The following is a 25,956-nucleotide window of genomic DNA, read 5'->3' as shown; positions in this document are numbered from 1 at the left end:
TACTTGCTTGTTTATGTTTATGAATGAAACAAACACGTACTGTGTTAGCCATCTGAAGTCCTGGATCCATCAGGCCAAGGATGTCATCACTGTAACTGGACTCCAGACTAATAATATCATCAATGACATCATCCATCTAAAGCAAAAACAGAGAAAGAAAGGTATGTTTGAGATAAAAAGAGATGTCACTTAAGCAGAATTCCTGCAAAACTCTCTGTGTAATCGTCACCTCTTTCTCGCAATTAGAGTTGAGGGTCAGTAAGGCCATAGGGCTGTTGGGGGCGCTGTTGCCCGGCCCTGGCGGCATGCCCCCGTGGTCAGAGGTCTGGTTGGGGCAGGGCAAGCTCAACGCCTGAGAGCCAAGTTTTCCCAGGTAGCGTTTCACCTGCTGCTGCTGGGAACGCTGGATGTGGTACTTTGTTGGGTTTTCCAGGTGAGTTTGAACCTGTTAGAGGAGAAAAGGGAAAAAGACACAGAGAATAAGATAGGAAGGTAGAAAAAAAAACAAAGAGATATTCATTACAGTGGCAGGAGATTTATTTGTTTGGGTTTATTGATATTATCAGATGGCAAATTAGCAACTCATTTAAAAACTAGAAGCACTCGGAGAGCGCAGACCTCTGCCAAGGCTGATCAGTGGCCCCCCCCGTCAAGGAGGTTATGTTTTTGCCAGGGTTTGTTTGTTTGTCTGTCTGTCTGTTTGTCTGTCCGTTAGTGTGCAACATAACTCAAAAAGTTATGGACAGATTTTGATGAAATTTTCTGGTCTGCGCCCCCCTGGGGGCCCCCCCACCCCCGATCACCACCAAAATTTAATCATTTCTTCCTTATCCCATATCCAACAAACCCTGAAAATTTCATCAAAATCTGTCCATAACTTTTTGAGTTATGTTGCACACTAACGGACAGACAAACAGACAGACAGACAGACAAACAAACAAACCCTGGCAAAAACATAACCTCCTTGGCGGAGGTAATAAATCTAAGCACATGACCACATTATATATGGACATTGGACATACTGGCAAATAATCCATGGACAACTGTTCACTATAGCATTCTTATTTTATGATGGGTGCTGTACAGAAAAAAAGAGCTGTCTTTTTTTTTTTAGAAAAAAAAGGACTCATGTAGTTAGTTTAAGTCTAGTTTGATACATATTAAAACACATATTATACAGTACTTGTTATAATATTAAAATAAACATAGACACTGACGTTCAATTCTCTTGTGCATAATACATTTTTCATTTGCTCAGTGATGTTGCCCTCACATTTGAGGTTCAATTTTAAACAAATTTTACACATTTCTGTCACACTCAATGCTTTTCGACATTCACTTTTAAACACATATTATTAACAATTTACACACCCCTTAAAACACCTCATGATTATGTATGAATATAATTTCTGTGGATCATTAATCCCCACACAGCATTAATGAACTAGAAAACCAACTGCAGGCAAATAAACAAACTCGGGCAGCTGTTTGTAGTATTCCTGTCTTGCAGCACACTTTTCTAAGTGTATTTTTAAACTTTCCAGTCTTGAAGCAATGATAAACATTTCAATAAATACATAAAAATTGTCCAAGTATGCAGTAGTGTTGCTGTAGTGAAAAAAAACAACTATTGATATTACAATTAAAACTCTGTAATTTTGACTAAAGCATACCTCTTAATATTATTAAAGTTAACATACCTCATAGGGTTGATATCCAAGCATCTCAAGCATGATTTATCATAAACTGTGATGTTCAGTCTAAAAGCCAGACATGTAAACTTGGGTGTTTAACTCCTAAACTATGAAGGACTACAGCTCCTTCCTTCTTGGCTGCAGCAGAGGACTAAGTACAGACACATTCTGCTCATCTTTTAAGAGCCAAGAAAAGTAATTAGTTATGCATGTCAGGAAATCTCAGTAAATACAACGAGCCTTTTCAAATTTGTGTTGTTTTATGTAAAATGTCAATTTATTCCTTTATGGTGTATCACTTGATTTCAGGATGTGGTACTAACAGTTCATGCCTTTGTTCTGCAGGACCACCTCTTTTAGTGAAACCTGCCTGGGGCTGTTAATATTGCCCCATACACTTTTTCAACCCTGCGGATACTGCACATTCTCAGACCAACACAGCACAAAGAATACACTCTGATGCATCTTTGTTTGTCTGCAGCTTGCTTCTAGTCTCCAAATGACATTTGTAATCAGCAATAGCAAACATACTTCCAACCAATAATTGTGTACAGTGATGAATAACAGTCTGTAATTCATTTGTAAAATGATGCATTTGTTCCACTTAAGCCCAAAGGATTTGGGTTCATTAACGGAGCTATGGAGGTCACAGGCAACAGATGAACTTTCTATGACATTTCCTTTGCTGCTGCCCCTTCAGTCTGTACAGTGCGAGCAGTCAAAATACTAATGCTAATCAACAGATATACATATATACTTATAGAACAACTGAACTGACTGACAATTTATTTCATGACACTTGAACAAAACATACTTTGGCTTGTTCTAAACTGAAGCACCCATGGAAAATCTATTTAAAATGTCTGTTAATAAGAAATAGCACTGATCTTTATAAAATAATCTGCCCACAGTTCACACAGAAGGTTTGCAACACACAATAAAAAACTCACATGCTCAACGTATTTCTTGTGTATAATTTCAGAACAGTTTTCACACTCATAGCTTTATGTTTTCTCTGTGTGTTTAATAAATGTAACTGCTGACTATTTCAGTAAAAAGTTCCATTTCCTAACAGAACAGAAACCCTTTTTCTGTGTTCAGATACAATGTTGTTCTGCAGGAGATGCTCATGTGAGTAACATTAGCATGTATCCTGCAGGTACCACTTTAGGCTGTAAATCACCATCAGAGGGTTATAAAGCTCACATCATTTACAGCACATTAGTGACTCATTATGAAGTACCATAACAGGCTCTGGGAAAAACCGCAAATGCACTACATTACTGTGTGTTTGTCTAATAGAACGCTTATTCTGTATGACAATATTTAACACTTGTGTGATATTATTACTGATAACAGGTACCAGCACCTGAATGATCATTTCAATTGTAAAACAGAGCTTAGTTGAAATCCTTAAAAGTTAGTCAGTATCACAGATCATCAGCACTACTTGAGGTTTCATTCTGTTATGTTTTTTTTTTTAGATTATGTTATTAATATAGTCTCACTCAACACACTGCTTTTTATCCACACTGTATATTGTATATTTTGAACTATAGCTTACTTGTTTATTCTCTTACTTCTTTATTTATTTTATTCTATTATATTTTTTACTGCTTGTTTCTTACTTACTCCATGTTCTATGTATGCACGAACCACTGAGGCAAATTCCTAGTATTGTGAACCCTGTTTACTCTGTTTACTTACATAGTAATAAACACGATTAAAAATTTATATCAAGAAGAAAAAAAATTAAGCTGACTGCAGTGTAATGTTATCAACAGGAAGGCTTTCATGAATATGGAATAACATATAACAATAATGTGTAAAAAAACAAAAACAAAAACACATTACTTATATCACATATTCTATAAATTAAATTGAATAAATTAATAGAAAAGAATAGAATAAATTAACAGAATTCATGTGTGTTTAGGGCAGCAGAGTAATAAGAAAACTCATTCTGATGGACACACCTCGTCCATATAAGCAACAAAATGATTTGCCCTAAGTGCACAACTAGTGTGTTAAACACTAGTTAACAATTTGTGTTTTGATCCCAAGTTGTGTTTTAAAGGCCTGTTTGTTCTTAAATCTAATCTGGTAAGTTTTACAAATACAAGGATGGATACAGTATTAAATATATAAGGTAGTTATTCATGGTTACATTCATATTTAGGTAAGAATAACATAATTATTTATATCTTTAATTATAATTGACCCAAGAGGTTTAGAACTTGGGAAACATCATCTAAATGTGAGCTTTACTGATGACTGTAAGATTGACAAATATAATGAAACACACTAACTGTTGTGTTGCATTACAATAAAGTCTTTTTCATAAACTGTAGGACTGATTCACAGACAGTATTAGAGGCGAAATACTTTTAAAAATCCCTGTACTATTTTTAAAATTAAGTCTTTTTTTCTAAAACATGCAGATCAATAAATAACAAAAATAACATGATTTGCCATGGGCCCCCATCTGTCCTCAATAATCGAACACAAAAATAATACCAGACAACAGCTCTATACAAAGTGATTAAATTTAAATAAAAAATAGATGAGTGTGTGTTCAGAGTCTCAGTAGTTCGGTTCCTGCCGTGGCTGTGATCTGAAGGCCCTCCTACTGACCTTGAGGATTTCACAGAATGAGCTTCGCTTCCTGTGTTTCAATCATTTAATTAGACGATTCTGAGAAAAAAGACCCAGCGCTACTTATTATTATTTTGCCTGCTTTACATGCAGAGAAGTTTAAATGTTAATGAATTCAGATTTGCACAAGTTTGTTTCTCACATGAATAAAACATAAAGATACAAACTGAATCGAGAAAAGATTGAAGACCTGACACCAATGTGCTATTTTTAGAGTAATACTTCTACACATATGAATAATTTATATTATTACTAGATAGATAGATAGATAGATAGATAGATGTTCTTTATTTATCTCAAACTGGTAAATTACAGTGATACAATGATAGAAAACATATTAAAACTTATTTTTTGCAATTAATATTTCAAGCAAAAAAATTACATTTGTTTCTCATAAATGATGATTTGCCCAGTTGTCTTTATGAGCTTTTCATTTTTGTTAGTGTTTTATCTTACATAAAGTAAATGATTAATCAAATCAACAATAAAGCCATCTGCAGCTGCTTTAAGTTCGGCCTGCGAGTCTTAAAATCAAGCTAAATAAACCAATGATCTGTGATGTTACTGCGACATTAAATAACATCAATATTCTAGGAAAGAGAAGAGGAAAAAAACAGTCTTTTCCTTGCTTTCCTGTCCCGTTAATCATCCTTCGACCCCTCTGATTTATCTTATGACCCTTCGTGGGGGTCCAGGCCCTCAGGTTAAACACTGCTGCTGTATATATACATACACAACAGGATTTTTGTTACACACGGACACAAAGACCAACAAAATGCCTCTCTCTCTGGCCTCAACTCATGTATATTCACACATCCACAGAACTCATAGCTGTCATTGTTCTTTTGCTGCCTAAATATAGAAACAAACATACAGGACAAAGGATTACTGTAGACGTCCAGTACAACTGTGTCTCTGGGGTCACACACACACATGCGCACTTCATGTAATTGTCTGTCCGCTGCTTAAATTGGACACAAAGAGGTCATTAAGGGCATTAAACACACAAGACACTGGAAATTGTGTCTCAGTGAAAATATTAATAAAATACACTGTATAAATGCGCGCATTCGAGTAAGCATTTGCATTACATTTTAATTTTAAAAAACACTGTCTTCTTCTTAAAAGCAATGATTTATAGGAAGTTATGCCCACTTGGAAAATGTGTTTATTGTTAAATTTTTTATAGAGCCAATCAATTTGTGAATTATTTTTGCAATTATCAGCAGTACTGCCTCTAAAGGGCTTGCCATCATGATAAACTGAGGACTACTCAGTTTCAGTTTGTCTTTACATGAGGAGCAGTTTGCTTTTGAGCTCGTTTTTGTCCTTGGGCTCTTCCTAAATTATCACACATATTTAAATGATCTCACTGGTCTGAGTTCATCACAGCCCCCCGAGGGCCACGGTCCTCAGGCTGGTACCTCCCATCCTCCTCAACACATACTGTAGCTTTTGTTATGATGAGCTAGTCCCATGAAAAGGTGTCTGTTTTAAAGACCCTGTAGTGTGATAAAATGTGGTTTTCATGGTGTGTTTAACAGCAGACACATCTATATGGACACAGCTTCAGGGGTTTTGTCACTTTGTGTACAATACGAATAAGAAGAACAAACATGATGGTGAGACACACTAAACAGTCAGGTTGTAAACTTAGGAAAAGACAGAACAGATGATTATATGGATCATGACCTCAGAAGCACTTTGCTCTTTCCTCTTGGCCTTTAAAAAATGCACTTTTTGGAAACACAGCATCAACTGCTAACTCACTCAGTGTCTGTAACCACAGCAAACAAGACAGCTTGTTGTTTATGTGCTAGTTTTTAGCCACCAACAGTCCTGAGGGTATCACCAACATAACCCCTGAACGGCCAGAAACCCTCCAACAGACATGCAAACAAGGCTTCCTGTTGTACTGGGTCATCACAGAGAGGGTGAAGGGTGAGAGCAGAAGGACAAACACCGATTTGTATTTTTTTTTTTTGACTTGCATGTTGTAGACATACCATGACGGCCCTACCAGGATACATTAACAGGAATGCTCCATTTGCTCTGCAGACTGGAAGAATAGTGCACTTTGTCTCACAGTTAAGCTGCTAACGTGCTATGTGGAGTATGTAGACAACAACTGTTATGCTAATGCAACCAACGACATCAGAGGAAGCTTTGACTAACTGGGGTTTTCTCCACCTCTGAGGTATTGTCACACAATTATGCTAAATTACTGACGACAAACAACCCTTGTTTCTTTAAACAACAAATACCACATTGAATAAGCATAAAGCCATAGAAGATTGAGTGTGGAAAAATAATGTAACAATGTACAGCTGTGTAATAAATCATAATAGGGTTAAATTCCATTCCATTAACTTGACTTGATTTAGCGCAATATTCTAATATTATGATTGAATTGCACTAAATGTCCTTTTCATTAAGACATATGTCATTTTAACGCAAATATAAGGCATCGTGTGTCTAAGTTTAAGGCTAAAGATTCCTTTCTTTTTAATGTCTTGTTGCATAACTAAAATGAAATAATTGTAAGGCATCTTTATGTTCTGATGTATAGTGGTCACGAGCTCCAGTGACTAGCTATATAATCCAAAGAAATGGACATTTTGTACAGGGTTAAAGACTACTTCTGTTCTTTTTCATGGCACCGTAAATCCTTTCAAAAATGATCTAGAAATCATTTTTTAACCCCTTTTAGGAAGTTATCCTACATAAATTTCAAAGCAGTGTTTTTTTTCTCTTAAATATGCCATGGAATGAAAGCAGTGGGAGCTAATTACTAGCATTCTTCACTGAACTTAGCGTTTGGTGTGTGGTAAGGCTGTGCTCGCCTTTGTCTTGATCCCCTAAAACTGATCACTTACTTATTCCCCAGAAGGTCAGAGGTCACTTGGTTAATTAAGGGTCCAATCAGTCTTTAGATAAACTCATCTGAGCTTAATGTTTGCACTTTTTGAGGTCCAGCAGCTCTGCCTGGTACCCCTGAGCTTTTTGTGGACTCTAATCTATCCACAGACAGGGGAGCAGGTTAACCCAGCTCAACAGCGCCAAGCTGGAACGGCCTTTTCATTTGAGGACTTCAGTCAATGAAGAATGTCTGTAAGCTCTCGCCAAACCAGAGAAATTACTCTAACTTAATGTATTGTACACAGGCTGAGGGTTTAGGGTGGGGGCTTGTTAAACCTCTCAAAGAGCAGCAGATTATGGAGAGTAAGTAATGTTTATGCTGCATGAAGAGGGCAATGTTTTCAATGGATATACTGTATTTGTCCTTCACTGCTGGCCCATGCCACACACATCCAGGGTGATGAAAGTTTAGCTGAGCAAGTAACCATGAAATCTCTGAATTTAGTGTAAATGGACTGTGTTCAACAAAGACTACCCAATAGTGACAATACATCAGTATTTTACACACGCAGCGGTGAGAGGATACAAATTAAACCTTTAGCTATACAATCATTTTCTAAAGAACTACTCATAGTAATAAGAAGTGCCAGTTGTATCATCTAACTGAATACAAACTTCTCAAGCAGAAAACTTCTGTCACTATGACATTACAGTGCAAAAAGACCATGTATTCATGTTGCCTTTATTACACTATCAGCCAGCTTTCTACATCTGTTATGATCATAGAAAGTTCAACTAAAGTACTGCACAAAAACTGAAAAAGTCAGATTTGCTTTTTTTTTTCAATGGAAAGACTCACATTGATAATCAACAAAATCAATGACAACAACAAACGCTTACTTTTTGTCTTTGCAAAAGCTACAAAGGCATCAAAAATAAATGTACTCAACAAAGTTAATCCATATCCAGCCATTTCCTTCACTTTTACGCAGGTGTAATAGCAGAATTTAGCACAACAATTTGTCCAAACTCTATTAGGAAAGTGTAATACAATAAAACTATAATTAAACATAATTTAAAACACTAAATTAAGACACACTGTGTCTTAAACATGCCAAAAAACACAATGCAAGTTACACAGGAAAGAGTCACAAAAAGGTATGCATACCTCCACAAGACACAGCCACAAATGTTTCTATCAATATTTCAGAGACGACAGCCTCTAAACTACATGCGGAAGAAAAGAGGAAAAAAAAGAGAAAACTTACCCAAATGCTTAGTAAATGCACCCGTGAACACAACAGTCTCTACTCGTACAGAAAATCTTAACAGTCTCCTGTCCCTCGGACTGCCAGAGAATCAAAGCTATGAAAAGATGTGAATGTAGCTGAGCAAATAGGATTAAAGATGGCTAAATCCAAATGGCTGGAAGCGCAGCATGCATTAAAGAGGAATTCTCTCAGGAAAGATAATCCCTATGTACGCATTTTAACACACTTCACTCACTCCTGATTTTTTTTTTTTTTTTTTTTACATACAGTTATAGTAAAACCACAATGTCTGACTGTCCACGCGAGTCAATAAAATCTATAAATACAGCTTGCAAGGACCCACTCAGACTGCAACAATGACACACACAGCAGTGGAACCTTTATAAATATACTGTAACAACTTTGACAGCCTGTTAATCATACATGATGACACACTTGTCCAATCAGAAACCAGAACCATGGCTGCTTACCTTCAGCACCTCCATTGGCACCTGGGCAGCGGGCGGTAAACTGACCGGCACGCTGACATTAATGGCGGGGGTCTGGGCCGCTGTGGTTTGTGGGTACTGGGAGGCCTGTTGTCTCTGCTGCTCCCGCCGCTCCTGCTCTTGAAGCTGCTCCCGCATCAGCTGCTGCCGCAGCAGGATCCGTGATGTCATGGACGAGGAGCTCAGCGGGGGCTTCGAGGAGCCATGCTGGTCTGACGGGCTGCTGCAGAGAGAAGGGCGAGGATGCCAGATGCATCGAGCAGAGAGAGAGGGAGAGCAGGGGGATTGGAAAAGTGAGGTGAAGAGAGGCGAAAAGACAGAAAGTGATAACAGAGAGAGGGTAGACAGAGGTCAGACGAGGAAAGAGAGGTCAAGCAAAAGAGACGAGAGAGGAGGAGGATTAGCAGGAGAGGAGAGGAGGAAAGTTAGGAGAAGATGGAGGGAAGGCAGATGGAATAAAAAGATTCATATGATGAAGGGAGAAGGAAAAAAATGAAGGTAAACTTTAGTTTAAATTTTCCAAAACAGCTCACGGGAGTTAACAACCAGGACTACCTATTGTTGGCACGAACTCATGCAACTGTACTTACCTGTTTACATTTACAGTTGCAGACAGAGTTTGCTCATTTACATGTGTGTATTTTTGCACTATTTTATCTATTTACTGTTTTATTTTTTATTTTTTTAATCTTTTTATCTATTTATACTTGTTTTTATATATCTGCCATTCTGTGGACAGCAAAGCATGTTCCCTCACTGCATATCACAATAAACGCTTTGAATCTTCAGTCTTCAATATCAAGGCATCCATTTTTATTTAAATATCAAATAGGCAATATGTGTCTGATGAGCCAGGAAGCAAAAGCAGATAAATCCTTTTTTTTTCTTTTTTTTACAGACATGTGTAACAGAAAGAGGAACGCTTGTCTTAAATGGCTGCTTCATTTTTCCCACTCTCTTAAATTAGACAGCTACTCCCCAGACAGGGTGCTGCAGTCCTAAAATAGAGAGACTCTGCTGAAGCAGAAGTTGTCGGGATGAAGCCTTCATCGAGTGAGTGATCCTTTTGATAAAACTCAGTAAAATGTCTAGCCAATCCAGCTGTGCAGTAATCGCACTAATTAGCCAGTGCAGTCAAACACAGCTTCGGTCTACAGCGTATTCAGTGGGTGTTGAACCCTCAGCATACCATAATTCTCCCCCCAGCACTGCATATAATCTCATTGTCTGATACCACACCCAATGAACCCTGTACAAGAGCAAAAAACATGCTGCAATATAAAACAGAAAGTCTAGTGCAGGACAGGTTTATGTGATCAGGAATGGGAGAATAATTGATTTCTGAATTATGCTCGAGGAACAAAGACTTCTACTAAAGTTGAGCTGCAGTGTGGTCTCTAAAAGTACGGCAGTTTGGGTCTCAATCCGACAGCTATTTTTGTCGAGTTCCTTTGTACTTCACCCAATACACAGAATGAGAATTACTGTTCATATGCATAATGACTTTGTCTGAGTGACTTAGGGCGATTGTGCTTCCTTTCATCCCAGAAATTTCAAACAAAAAAGTCACTGGATTTAATATTACAACTACTTTTTTTTCTTTTTATGCTGCCAGAACTGAATGCTTTGATTTTTCACTTTTTTAATCTACTTCTCTGAGAACAATAGCTTCATTTCCTTTTCATTTCCGAGGTACGAAAGCCAAAATTTTGATGTTTTTTTATTCATTACAGGAACATTTAACATAAAATCAGAATAAAAGCTGAAAATCATTTCCCATCTCAGGCATATAATTATATTTTATAATACAAAGACACACACATACACTTTATATTGTCATGTTTTTAGAGGGTATTATATTATATAACTTAATTCCCCGGCAGACGATATATTATTTATTTCTCTGTGTATTCGTGACTGCTTCTTTAGCTTTGACATGGAACTACCTTAAATAATCTTGGAAATGGCTGATTAAGACTGCACAGCCTTGAAGGCAGCATGAGCGAAAACACATTGTCACCTCAAGCACAGCAACAACATGAAGGTGTAGCAGCACTGGCAGATAGAAGAGAGAATTTCTGTCTCCCTTCAACATGACAGTGTGAGAGAAAACAATGACACACTTTACACTGAGAACTCCACACAATGGCTTTATAGTTTATACGAACACCAAAGTTTTCGAATGTGTTTGACAATGCTACTTACATTGCATATATAGCATCCTAAAAAAGGCTAAATTGGCAAATGAAGAGTGGTCATTTAACAGCTGTCTAATGCCTAATACATATAACATCTACAACTACACAGATATTAAAGTCAAACAGATGTTTTTGCTGATACTTAAGTCACAAGAAAGTACACAATATATGCTTTGTTAATGCAACAATCCAATACAGCAGCTGTAACTCAGATAAAAACATGTCATTTTATTTCATAACTTTCTGAAGCCTCCTGGAGAGTTAAAACTACCCACATCTCGGGAAGTAAAACAAATGTGAAATTAAGCTGTAACTATGGATACCTGGGCAACAGAGTTTATTTTCAGGTTTTCTTTATGTCTTGAAGATTGTATTTATAAATAATTTATGATACAAGAGAAAAAAAACCCTACATAATAAACACGTCATTGCCCTCAGGTGGACACATTGTGTAAAGGCAGAACTATTTCATACATTAGAAAAAATGTGTTCAAAATTAATATTGCAATTAACTTTTCTGAAATTAATTTTGCTTTCTTTTCTGAGTGTGTTTAATGTTTTAATATCAGTTACAATAAGAGTAGTTGTCAACCAAACTAAAGGCCTGGAGTTGATGTCTTTCCAAACAATGACGTTTTTTTCATAAATCTGGTGATAATTAGTAGAGATAAGTAGTGCACGAAAACATTCTAAATACATATCTGATTATCAGATTGACTCAAGTGTGTGTGTGTGTGTGTGTGTGGTCATGAATGACCAGAAGCCTCTTTACAAAGAACGCTCAGCTTCTTTCTCTGTTTCTTCCTTTTGATGGTTCTATGGCTTTTGCCAAAGGTTCCAGTGAAACATAAAAGCTCATTTTGTCCCTTTTAACTTTTTCACTGTTGTGTGTGCACACTCCTCTCATGTTTGTGTGTATCTCAAGAAAAAAAAAAAAAAACACAATGGCTGCACAGTCTCGTAGAGCCCCACCCACCTAACTCATGATCCTCGATTCTGCTCACTGTGCTACTCCATCCCAGCCCATTGCAACTTAAATCAGACCCTGGGAGTTTGAAGCAGGTCTTTAACGGACTCTGACTGACATATTCAATCTAACAGGAAATGAACCATTAGCATCCAGAAGAGGAACAGGTAAGCAATCATGTCAGAGATAACATATAGCAGGAGAAATAATATTTTGGAAAGAAACTACACCAGATAATGTTACTGACTACACAAGCTGCACAAGATAGACCACTATGCATGATGGGAAAAAAAACACCTCAGATAAAATATATTTGAATTAATATGGAAAATTATATTACATTGCCTACTAAAAAGTTGACAAAAAAAGTTCACAAAGCCTTTTATATTGAGTTATAGATCAGACAAACTGCAATCCACTGCTGCTTTAAGGAAACTCAAAGGATGAGCCAATCAGTCAGTTAAAGCCAAACCATTCAACACAAAACACACTGAACGAGGAGACACATGCTGATAGCTATGACTAAATATACCTTCCACCATGTGCCTGTGCATACTGCCCTTCACTTGTACGTATACTGTACATCAAAACAATCCAAAACCACGTTTTAATGCGTGCCAACAATATCCCAGATGCTGAGGCACCATACTCACAGATAGTCAAATGAGCAGGGTCTGTACACTTGCACTCCTACAGCCTCCATATTTGTTTGTTTTTCCTGAAGGTGCACCTCCCGCCCTTGGAGCGCAGTGAAAGTCATGCTGGTGGTGCAGCGCTGAAAGTGTGTCACAGGGGGGAGGCTCCGGGGCCCGGCCTGGAATCTCCAATCGCCACACAGAGTCCCCAGCAGAGGACCAGCCCAGTAAACCTCATGTATGAGAGCAGAGGAAAGGACTGGCAGCGAGTGGAAACACAGTGTCTGTCAAACCGCACAGATACTGTTTCACTCAGAAACACGTGTTAGTGCTGCTGGAGGACACCCTACAACCATATTAGAACAGCAGTACAACACTACACTACAGCACTGATAGACAAAGCAAGGAACACTTTCAACCTTTGGACAAAGTCAGCCTATCCAACAATAAAAATTCACAGCACTTTTGGATACGCACAGCTTCTCACTTACTAACAGTAGTACAAGTCACTATGGGTAATGCTATTTTAAAGGCTGATAAAGCAATGATGGAGTAGAGCAGGGAAAAACTGATCATCATAATCATAAGTTGGAGAAAGTCTATTTGGCTCCTACAAATCAGATGACAAGTGATGAAACATTTGAATTTGGTTCCTACATCATTCTTCCCCTTTTTTTTTTTTTTTTTTTTTTTTTTTTTTTTACACAAAAGGCCATTTATGCATGTCTGAAATGAATTATTTTTCCACGTTATTAGAAAAACAGATCTAAAAACACCAAAAATGATTTTAAAAAATGTAGAAAAAAAAAAAAAATTCAGATTACAGCATCAGATTCACTCTAATTAATTAATGTAGACTTCAGCACCCCATTAACTACAATGCATCAAGGTGAGAGCAATTTTTGTTTTGAATCATTTAAGTATTTGAAGTTTAGACCAAATAAAACAATCATCAGTCTATCACTGTGATGTGACAAGATTAAATTGCTCAATGTTGTGATTATGTTGTTTGTACGTGTAGATGTTGTACTGCAGGGGTGTCTATGAAGTTGGGCATTTTGTATATGTACCATGTTGCAGAGTACTCACTAAAGTACTTAAGAGTAACGAATCTCTGTACATATAGCACACATACTCCACCTATCCAGAACAGTTTAGTACACAGATCTCTCGCTCTCTGCTGATGTGTAGTATGACAATAAGAGCTACACCTCCATTAGAAGCTTTAGAATTAAACTGAAAATGTTACGAGATCACAAGGCTTGGACCCAAATGCATGAGACAGACTCAGAGCAACTTAGTTTGAGTATTTATTACTCAAAAATAAACAAAACAAAAGTATCTTCACAAAAGTGAAATAAAAAATGAACACAAATCTTCTTAATTAAGGTATCAAAAAATCTAACAAAGTTTTTCACAAACGTGGAATCAAAATTTTAACAAAAAGATCTTCTCAAACGAGGCATCAAAAAATCTAACAAAAAGATCTTCACAAAATGTGGAATCAAAAAATTAACACAAAAATCTTCTCAAACGAGGTATCAAAAAAATCTAACAAAAAGATCTTCACAAGATGTGGAATCAAAAATCTTACAAAGCAGCACAGAGGACCAGGAGAAGGTTGAGGAAGCTCTTGTTTTGCCACAGCATAAACAACACACTGACAACAGACATGAGGATGAGGAGGGTATATAAAAGGGTAGAGAGATAATGAGCCCAGGTGAAGACAATCAAGAGAATCAGGGAGGACGCAGACAAGACGGACACAGTGCACACAAACGAACAAAACCCCTCACCAAAATAAAACAGGAAATGAACGAAACCAACAAACATAAATTACTAGCACCACTGAGGGCGGTGCGTCACAGAAAAACATGCTAACCACTGACTATAAAAAGATTGCAATTTTCATCATAACAGCCAATATGAGATACAGTGCTGAACCTTAATAAATAACCAATAATCAAGATGATTGAACACAGAATGCGAATATAGGGGGAAAAATCAAGTATAAGGTGTGGGATGAGTTGAAATAATTGGTGTACCTGAATGGGGCCCATCTAAACTGTTTTGTGAATAAATAGTAACTTATTGTTAGTAAGTTATTAACATTACACTGTATTTGTGTGATACCTGACTAATATGTTTGCTCTGTCAATATATGTGTTTTGACAGTGACCTGGCAGAGTAAAAATTAGCCTTAACTCTAGCACAACACTTTAAATGAAAATGATTAGGTTTAATATTGCATTGGTCCCTCACAAATAAAATAGAATAAAACAAAACAAAATAAAATAAATAAATGTAATCATCATAAAAATCCAACATTCTTCCAGTTAACTGCAATCCCATGCTCTACAATTTACCTTTCTCTTCCAGCAAAGCAGACAGTACTATTCAATTAAAAATGGATTCTCACGTACTGCAGCTAAAATGGGATTGCAGAGCACGAAGAGTGAGAATGGACAAGCGCCTGCGAGATCTCACATGAAATCACAGCCAAGAAGCTGCACTACAAAAATACAGCTCTTGCATTTTTCTCTAACAGGCTGCAGGTGCCTTAGTCACAGAGCAGATCAGGCCGCGCTGGCAGACTACACAACCTCTCTGCTGGAATACAACTCTGTGATTATGACCCGACATGACAGCATAGTTGATTCACTCCCTGCTGATCACAACACCCCTGACATGCAGCAGCTGGCATCCTCCCCTGGAGTCAGTTACGAGCAAGAACATCAGTGATAATGGGAGACACCTGCATGCAAGTGTCAAGTCTAGACCATCAATTTTTAACCCACGGAGGATGGAGCTCAACTGTGTATGAGGAATACAAATCTCTCGTCAACAATATGAAACGCCTACGCTGACGCAGGGCCTGTTTGTCGGACAAATCCATGTAGGGACTGGGCATAAAATTCAATAATGAAAAGGACAATAGATATTAAATCACTGTTTTGGTCCGAGTGAAAGTGTAATAGACCAGATATATTCGTGGTTTTACACTGTTGTAGTCCTAAGAAGAAAAACATGTAGAATGAAATGATGTAAAAGTTAACAAGACAAAACGACTGGGAACATGAAAATGTAAAAAGACAACAGGAAAAAAAAGGTGTTGAAAATGTCATTATATGAAAATGAGTAGGGGTGTGTGTGGAAAGAATCTGGCAATACAATACAAATCACAATACTAGGATCATGATACGATATATTGTGATATATCACGATAGGCCTCTATCAAGCATTCTATTAACAAGGCAATACTTTTTTTGTCTGCTTTGTTTCTTTTTTTTAAAGATATATTCCTGGAAAATGTAATTACACCAGAAATATGCACAAATATTACATTACATACTACAATAAACATAAAAATATAGAGGAAAATACCTATGTGAAATATAAATAAAAGAGCTTGATAAATAAAAAAGAAAACCAAAAATTAATCTCCGCCATTTCTGTATATGAATAAATACCTAAAATATCGATACTGCACTTTTTAATATCGATACAGTATCATGACATGAAATATTGCGATATCACAGCTGCAGTTGCAAGAGGCAATGAAGCCGTTTCCGTGTTTGTTGCCGCTGCAGCCATAATGCCGCTGCATGGAGCTCCGGTTCCCACAATGCACATCACGATGCATTTCCAAAAATACCCGAGTGACCTACTGGCTCTGTTTGTAAACAAGTGGATTGTTTATGGTGGAGTACACTTCAAAATTGTTCACCGTGAGGGAAGAGATTCAGGTGAGTAATCGTGGAAAGACTTATGGATTCATGATACTTAGGTTATGACTCAGGTTTTACAGATTTGATGAAAAATTGGTGACAAAAGTCATGTGCAGCTTTAAGCTTACTTTCCAAAGGGTTATAAAGGCAATATTCTCCAAAGCACATGGGGCCAGTCTCTATAGACCCTAAGGCAATACAATGAAAACAAGGTCATCTTACTTTTACAATCTGGACTGCTCTGTGCTTTCATAAATTTAACCTCCTAGACCCAGCTTAGGGTTTTCTGCCACATTTGTGACAAGGTTTCACAGTTTATCCATCCATCCATCCACTGTCTTCCACTTATCCAGGGCTGAGTCATGGGGGCAACAGTCTAAGCAGGGATGCCACACAGAGCTTTATAAAAAAAAAAAAAAAAAAGCTGTCCACCGCAAAGGACATTTCATAAAAATAATTGTAAAAATGCATCTGAAAAAACTATTGCATCATGATGTTTCCAATATAGGCAATTATTTGATTAAAAAAAGCCAAACATATACTTTCCTGGGTCTCAGGAGATTAAATATCTTCTTAATAAAACCAGATTTTTTAAAAATTTCAATGCATTGCAACTTTAGCTTAATTTTGAGGTAACAAAATCAATCTAAAAAAATCTAGATAATTTTTTTTTTTTTCAGAACTCATGAACGAAAGGGTTAAGACCTGCTGTCTGAACGTAGCCTATCATGGCTTTTAGTATCCAAGCAGACTCTGGTATCGTTATAAAAAGTTGACTCGTGGAATTCTCTGTCATCAGTGATATTTTCAGTTCAAACCAACCCAAGGTGAGAGCCTGACTATGAGGAAAAAGAACCACCTAATGGGAGTTTATTACATCCGCTGCATCCTCTGACAGAGTGGAAATCACAGGTGTTTGTCTGAAATGAACTAGTTCAGACTAAAATATATCCCTAAAGTATGCATCCAGGTGAGCCCCTAAATTTCAATATAATCCACTTGAATAGAGCATCCTGACCTGCTAGTATAAAAGCCTACATCACAGGTAGTAGCCAAAGCAATGTGGTAATTCTTCACATTTTAAACAGACACACTCAAAGTAAAATACACACACACAGAACACTGTACTTTATTTATTGCCCCTTGACAGTCTCATAGGTATGAATTTGTATGAATTTAAAGAAAGTTGTTTATTTAATTTATATGTATTTAAATAACCTTGATCATTTTAGTAGTTACATGAATTTGAATGAATTTAAAGAAACTTGCTCCCTGTATTTGTATGAATTTGTTTGAATTTTAAGTAACTTGACCTCTGTATTCGTATGAATTTGCATGAACTCAAAGAAACCTGATCACTGTATTTGTATTCATTTAAAGAAACTCAATTATTGTACTTGTATGAATCATTATGAATTTAAAGACACATCTATTTAAAAGTTATTGTTAGCATGAGATAATCTGCATTGCCTGTCATGTTATACTGCAATTAGTATTCTATATAAACAGCTGTGTGTCTTGACCTGTCCCATGTCTGATGAAGGGCTGATGCCAGAAACGTTACTGTGGTGAATAAATATCTTCTTGGGAGCTCACAGGTTATCTTATTTTTTCATACACTCTAAGTAATGACGATTGAGACACACACATAATACAAATGTATAACTATCATTATAAGCCTGTGACATTCATTTTAATTTTTCAGGACAGCAAATGCAACACCCATAAGCAACAATATCTCAAAAACAAATCATTTATAAACCCTGTTGCATGAAAACCATTTGCTCCTATGCAGTTCATTCCTTCTTCAAATTAACAGTACAGCACCACTAAACAGGTTCATACCACAGTTTTGCTCTGCCAAAGCAAAACAAAAGCTGTTAACACATCCAAAGAGATAATCAGGGTCTTTGCTGTGGCATTTCCAGGAAGCCAGAAATGGTTGGGATAACTTGAACTTGCTGAGTCTTATTTCTGTAATTAGGTTCTTTACCCTTCATAATTCCCTTCAGTTGCTTTCAGCAGGACAGTATGTTCTGCTGCTGCTCTCTCTTTTCCCTCTGCGCTCTGACCAAAATACAGAGCATCCAAGGACAGCCAGGACGCCTCTTCCATACACTTTTCTAAAGCGGGTTCAACATGCCCATGGGGTCTTTAGGTTCAACTGAATACAATGTAGTACGAACAAAAAACAAACAGCTTTTAACACTGAGGGCAGATTGTTCTTGATTTCTTGCACCCTAAAGGTGACAACAACAACACAAAGCAGCATATTCTTACATTGTATCAGACTGTGGTTAATACATAATGGTCTGTGGCAGAAATATTGGACTTCTTTGAATAAGCAATTTGTTCAAGCTGAGAATGTGACCTGCTGGATAATAAGTTTTTAGTGTTATTGCACTTCCTTTTTGCCACCAACAGAGGATGACAAAGATCACAGTTTATAACTAATAACACTCAACAGAAACGGAAACGCAATAAAATTCCAGGCATTGTGAGAAAATTTCCAAAGCAGAACTGTAAGATGAGCATGTGCATCAGAATGTTCCCCAAGCAGTTGTGATGCAACAACGTGCCCACGACCCATGAACAAGTGGGTGAAACCGTTTTTTCCTCCGGTTCTTCCACCTGTCTGTGTCACTTAACCTCTCACTCTGTCTTGAGCCCTTGATCTGTGGCCTCTGTGGCATCTCATTCTGGGACATCCCATGAGAACAACCTGCCCTAGAACAAATTTAATGTCTCTTAACATCTGAGTCAGCTTTGTGCTGCGTTCCCTTGGCATGTTTTCCTATATACTAAACATAGGCATTCATCATTTTGGATATTTTGTGACTGGTGTTTCCAGACTTCAGTCAGAATCTTGTTTTTGTTTTATTTAAACCCATAAAGACCCAGTTCTACTTTTGTGCCACTTCCCAAATGAATTTTTCCACCCTATTTAACCTTTCTTAAGCAATTTATCACCATTTATTCTAATATTATCTTCTATATTTAGCATTTTTCACTGCAAATCATGTATTCTCCTATATTTAATTTAGATGTTCATGAAAACCTCAGAGCATACATTCAAAAGGTTATTATATCAAAACAGAGAAAAACTGAAGAAAAAGTGAGTTTATCAGCAAATATATCATTAATCGTGTGTCCATCCACTGTCATTGATCCAACTCCGTGAGTTTTACTGGTGAATCAATGTTGTAGAAGATAACAGTGTTTCCACTTTCACTACGGATCCTCTGAATTTCCAAATGGGTCCAATCTGATGACCATGAAAGATGACAAACTGCATTTACACAAATTATTTACAAGTATTGATAAAATTAGTGACTCAACAGGTATTGAACATTTTACATCAGTAGATGGTTTTGGAGGTTTGGGTCTTTATGGGTTAATTGAGATCTTTAACTGACTAAACGTGGAACAAAAAGCTATCTTTATGTTGAATAAAGCAGTACAACTATAACCTATGGGGAGTTTCTGCACCAGTGCTGAAACATCATACCTCATAATACAAAGCATATTTCATAGCTTAAATGTGCCAAAGACATTCAGAGTCAACTATGGACGCAAAAGTGAATCTTTAAGTCTCAGTTCCTAATGTAACACATCCACTGCTAAATTATTCATCTTATTTACACTGCATAGAAGACTAGTTTTACCGCCTGTCTCACATCTATATTAGGCACAAAAAGGTCTGGCACGTCGTCAGTGGCAGCCGGAGTTCTCTGTCAAGCTGATAAGGAGACAGCAAAAAACAAATATATCTGGCAAAAGCAAAGATGACAAGGTTTTGTTGCACATTAGGTTCAAATATAGAAACAAAATGACAGAGCAGCCATGTTAGTACATCAGACAAATCAAATAATCAATCAAACTAATTATATCTTTTTTTTTTCTTTTTTGGAGCAACAATGTTTCACAACCAAGTCATCGTGACTGTTATTATGCTGGGTCATTGTCATATGATGGGAAACTGAGGAGGAAGTGGGAAACCTTCAATCAAAACAAGAGTTAAGAGAACTTCATATAAACCGGAACAAATCACATTAAGATGAAAACTGTTTATGATTCTCTACATTCAGGGCTGATCCCTCAGTTACACTGTGACCGAGTACACTGCAACAACAGCAACAACACAACAGTGGTCGGATTCAACCCATGTATGCGTAACAGTGTAATGACATTTCACTAATGAAAAAATTGAAGAAATTGGTTTAAAAAAAATGCAGAACTGGGTTAAAGGTTAGGACTCTCTGAAATGACAGTTTTTTCTCTGAACAGATGTTTTGACTGATTTTGGAGAAAATGGGTCAAACAAAACACAGAACTGCAACAAAATGCTAAAAGCCAAAGGGAAAAAACGACATCTTAAGTCCAAAAAACCAGCTGAAAGATCTCTGTGCAAACACAGCAGAGTACTGTCCTGTCTGTTCTGACAATGAGACCATGTATTACCACCTCTAAGCAATATAATAAAGAAGCATTGACACCAAAAATTCCCACTACTGTTATAACCATCTTCACCATCACAGAGCCACAGAGGTAGTTTCACAACTTCCCAATAATATCACTCCTATGTAAGTGTTTCATAACGTATAAAGTTCAGTGCTTTAAAATAACCCACAAATAAAATTGGCAACACAGTGCTGTGCATTAACAATTAAATAACATAAATATTTTATAACAATCTAGGAATACACAGCATTTTGTAAGTCAAGTGAAGATAAACTCCATCCATGAACCATTTATTTAAATGAATAGGTCACTACAGGAGAAATGTATGAGAAAGCACTCCCACTCTGCAGTACTCCCAGTAAAAGGGTGAAAGGTCAGACGAGACCACACAGACCTGACTCAGCTCAATCCTGATTGTTTGGAGAGGCCTCAATGTGTCACATCTCAAAATAGCTTTCTAATAAGTCACTACAAATGTTAGTTATTGTCCAAAGACACCACACAAAGTCTTCACACATTATTCAGTGACTCCAATTATTCCATAAGTTATTGATTATTAAATTAATGGACAACATCTCGATCATTGGTTTCATTTTTAAGAGAAAAAGTCAAATTGTCTTCTCCCAGCATGTTATATGTGAATATTGTCTGGCTTTTTTTTTGTGACAATAAACTGAATGTTAGTGGACTGTTGACTATAGTAGACATTTTGGATTTGGGAACACTTTTTCACCATCTAACATTTTATAGACCAATCACCTAACAGATAACGTCTGAATATATACAAACGATCGATCACCTATGGAAATAATTATGTTACTCAAGTGAGATGTTTTATTGTATTTGATTTGTCCAAAACATTAGGTCACAGAATCTAGCTACAATTGAGCCACTAAAGTACATACTAATGAAACAGAGCCCAACTGTGGGTTTACTCTTACTGAAGTTCTCATTTGTGCTACTGGTGTAAACAAATATCAACTAGTTAATATTAACTGCAGGCTTTTTTGCATTAACTTAATAAACTAGGGGAAACATCTATTTATAGATTGTGGCCACAAATATTATAGTGCCATGATGTTTAAGAGTTGTAGAAGCTCGCTGACAGTTGTTTCATAACTTGCAGTAGATTATGTGTCTGTAAATGCATCATCAGATCAGACATAGCTATGCAGAAGTCATGTTAAGAGACTTTAGGAAAACACATAGAAGTCAAAGGAAGTCAATCATTTCATCCACAGTGTCAGCTTAACATTACACACACACTAAGCGGCATCTCGTCAAAGTCTGACCTGCCTGCTCCTCTCCAAGCTAATATTTGAAGCTGATGTTGACAAGACAACACCCAAGTGTTGCATAACTTCATGCCAGCAGATAACCATAGCCTAAGGAATGACAGTCAAGTTGAATCCTACTCCAGACCTCCGCACAGCCCGGACCAGCTCCAGACCGGGCTGTGAAGGAGCCTCACATGTCTGCGTCTGCGGACAATCCTCAGAAAGTCTGCAGCCTAATTATCACCTTAACACCAAAACCGCTTCAGCATGGGAAATAACTGTCCACAGCCACACAACTGACCTGTTTTTCAACGGTTGACTCTTCAATTCGTAGTACGTTTTAGGTTCCTCCTGAAACTCCTCTCCAACCTCGAAGTCGGGAACTATTCCCGATTCGGACTGCATACTTGCAGATGTCAACTTTTGGAAAGGTAAAACAGCAGAAAAAAAACAGACACACGGTTAATGTGTGTGTGCCGCCGTAGTTCGCTCAGTACCAACCACTGTAAACGCAACCCGTACAGGACCCAGAGCTGTGTAGTCCTCCACAGCGGCGAGCACAGCACCGCCAACGGGCACACACCACCCAGAACAATACAACTACCAGCATGCACCGCGGTCTGTCAATATCAGCACGGCTTTTATTGGCTGGTTTCATCCGAGGGGATTTTGCACAGCCTTGTTTGCTGACAGTGTCATAAAATTTCGTTTTCTACTGTGGGCTAATAAATTACGGTGAACAGTAGACATTTATGGGTTTAAATTAATTCGCGACATAGTTATAAAAAGTCTATTAAGTCTGCATTGGCCTTTTTTTTTTTTTTTTTTTTTTTTTTTTAAACTGCAGTGGACAGACGTCTCATTATAGCTATAGTTACCACAGTTTTGTTTTAAGAAATACAAAGAAATAACTGTACTTCCTTTGAAATTTGATATTATTACTCATATAATAAAATTTATAATCAATAAATAACAAATATCTACTTCTTCTTCTTCTTCTTCTTCTTCTTCTTCTTCTTCTTCTTCTTCTTGTTACTACTACTGTTAATGATGATAATAATAATAATAATAATAATGATAATAATAATAATAATAATAATAATAATAATAATAATAATAATAATAATAATAATAATAATGGAGGAAAATGCCAGGAGCTAATCTCTTGAGACCTTCATGATGAGATGCTTGCAGAAAGAAATAAAGAAATAGACCTGGATACAGCAGGTCTTTATATATATATAAAGACCTGTAAATATAAATAAATAAATATATATATATATATATATATATATATATAATAAATATATATATATATATATATATATATATATATATATATATATATATATATATATATATATATATATATACATATAACACAGAAGCACAGAAGTCAATCTGCAGCAGTCACTGATTGTTTAGTCTGAGCTGAGCTGTTTCATCCAAATCATTCAACACTTTGTGACAAACCTGCAGACTCTGTCCAGCCTCATCTGTTTCCATCCTTTGCACAGACCTGACTGACTTTGCTTCGTCGCCTCCCCAGCTCTGTTCACTTCACTCTGCTCTGCTGTTCCTCTACTCACCACATGGTGGCAGTATGTCGTCAAGAAAGCTGACGTTCTGTGCTGATGCCAGCGGGGGGGCACTTTCTATTACACTATGTAAATTCAAGTTTAATATTTGCATCCGCCTCATCCTGCTGAACTGGTTTAGGTTTGCATTTTATAAATGCAAACATGATGCGAACTGAAATCTCCTGGATAGCACAGATCTACAACCTAAACCTGAACCCTTAATGTTTCAGTTGAAAACAGACATAATATAAAACAGAATCTGAATTTACTGATATTTGTACATGGCAGGGTCTTATCCCAAGACAAATGAAAACCAAACAAAGTTACTACGTGTCAATTGCGCTGCACATTCAGTCAAAGAGGACAGAGTCACACACACAATAGACTAGACAACACATATTATTCTGAGCGTTGTGGGATGAATAGAGGCAGTGATTAACCAAGGCTCCAGCTGAGGAGGCCCCCAGAGATCAGACACTACAATGCATTTTGCCAATTCCTCAAGTGAGTGCAAAATACTTTAGACTGTAGTTCATCTGTCTTGATGTATGAGCAAATGTGTGATACTATGTTGCTTATGTTGCTGTAGATGCTTTAGTTTGTATAACAAATGCTTTAGTTTGTATAGAATTTACTAGGTTTCATGATATGTTTTCACAGCCTCTTTATTAAGTGTGCAGTACTAAAAGCTCACAAAAAATACAACACAATCACAATAGCACCTGTAGAGTGTGGTAAATCTCAAAATGTCTACACAGAAGAGCTGAAGACATGTTAAGTACAAAGAGAGGTTTTTTTTTTTTTTCTGAAAATCTTGTTTTTAATGCAGTTCTTTTTTCTCATATATTACAGCTATATCTTGTTACAACAACTAAGAAATACATGTATAAATCTGATTTCATTTTGATTTGATGTGTATAAGAAATATACTATGTATCCTACTTTGTTCCTAATTTTACTGTAAAAGCACTTTGTGAATTCCATCTGTGAAAAGTGCTATATAAATAAGTTGTACTTACTTACAACAAACCTATTTGTAGCCTAAGACTTTTGCAATGCAGTGTAGATCTGGAGAATATGGCTCAAAGACTGCAAAAACTTTTGGTTTTCAGCAACATAACTCATATTTACGAGTATACTCATACTGGTGAACTCTGGGGTTCAATAACTTGTGTTTCTCATAAGTCCCCTGCTGTGCACAGCCTTCCCAGAATATATATGTACAATTTTGCTGTTGCAGTGTGTAGTTGGAGACAAGTAGCTCACAGATGCAATGGTAGAGGCTGAAAACAAATGTCAGAGTTACTTTTGACCATGAGACAACCGAGACAATAGACATAATAATAAAACCAAATACACCATTATTTACACAGTCGTGTGCAGATTTAATGAGCGGTGACAGGCAGTGCAAACACTGACTAACGACACAAAGGATTACCTGAAATTTACATCAGATGTAATCAGTAATGCGTTTGCTGCAGTAAGGTGTGAACACTCATACACACTCATGTCATAAAAAGATATCTGATGTCTCTTGTAACTGTCTGCCATGGAGCTCTTCCTGTAAACTGGACTCAAAACATCCTGGAATATGAGCCATGAGTGTCCAGGCGCTCCAGGAGATTAGTCGAGACTCACACTGGTTCAAGTGAAGACAGTGGTGTATCACACATCTGATGCCTTTATGTTCAATGGGAATTTAGAGTTTCACTATCATGTAATATTTGACTTCATACTAACAGGTGAATGTGAAACAAAAGATTCTTATACAGTTGTAGAAAAAAATATTATACCACCCCTTGTCTTCTTCAATTTTCTGTTCATTTTAATGCCTGGTATAACTAAAGGTACATTTGTTTGGACAAACATAATGATAACAACAAAAATAGCTTATAAGAGTTTAATTTCAGAGCTGATATCTGGACATTTTACATGGTTTTCTTGATAATAACCAAAATCACATAAGTTCTTACATCAATAGCTATGTCATTGTACTGTCAAAAACAGTGCTTTTAGGCATTCCATGTTGTTTTTTCTGTTTTAGTCACATGATACACACAGGAGTTAGTACTTGATTGCATAACCATTGTTTTTGATGAGTTTTGATGGTCTAATAATATTTTCATGACTGTATTTAACCATA

At 36.8% G+C, this 25,956-nt stretch overlaps 1 protein-coding gene across 5 annotated transcripts in view; it reads right to left on the bottom strand.

Moving 5' to 3' along the window:
* LOC115422509 (microphthalmia-associated transcription factor) overlaps positions 1 to 22,723 on the bottom strand; it is a 31,927-nt gene extending 9,204 nt beyond the window's left edge. For 2 of the 5 annotated variants that reach the window (XM_030138861.1, XM_030138864.1), the window contains exons 1-4: positions 12,786 to 12,973; positions 8,950 to 9,190; positions 230 to 445; positions 41 to 136 (exon numbers count right to left, since the gene is read on the bottom strand). In XM_030138861.1, the coding sequence (XP_029994721.1) occupies positions 41 to 136; positions 230 to 445; positions 8,950 to 9,190; positions 12,786 to 12,892 (660 nt within the window). In that variant the 5' untranslated portion in view covers positions 12,893 to 12,973. Of the gene's footprint in view, positions 1 to 40; positions 137 to 229; positions 446 to 8,476; positions 8,583 to 8,949; positions 9,191 to 12,785; positions 12,974 to 22,534 lie in introns of those variants that run through there. The other 3 variants (XM_030138862.1, XM_030138863.1, XM_030138865.1) reach the window with 3 other exon arrangements.
* Positions 22,724 to 25,956: the final 3,233 nt, after the last annotated feature.

Source organism: Sphaeramia orbicularis, chromosome 7, assembly GCF_902148855.1.
Source record: "Sphaeramia orbicularis chromosome 7, fSphaOr1.1, whole genome shotgun sequence".
Lineage (NCBI taxonomy): Eukaryota > Metazoa > Chordata > Actinopteri > Kurtiformes > Apogonidae > Sphaeramia > Sphaeramia orbicularis.
Note: the sequence above shows the minus strand (reverse complement) of the source record. Positions and strands in the feature narration are given on the sequence as shown.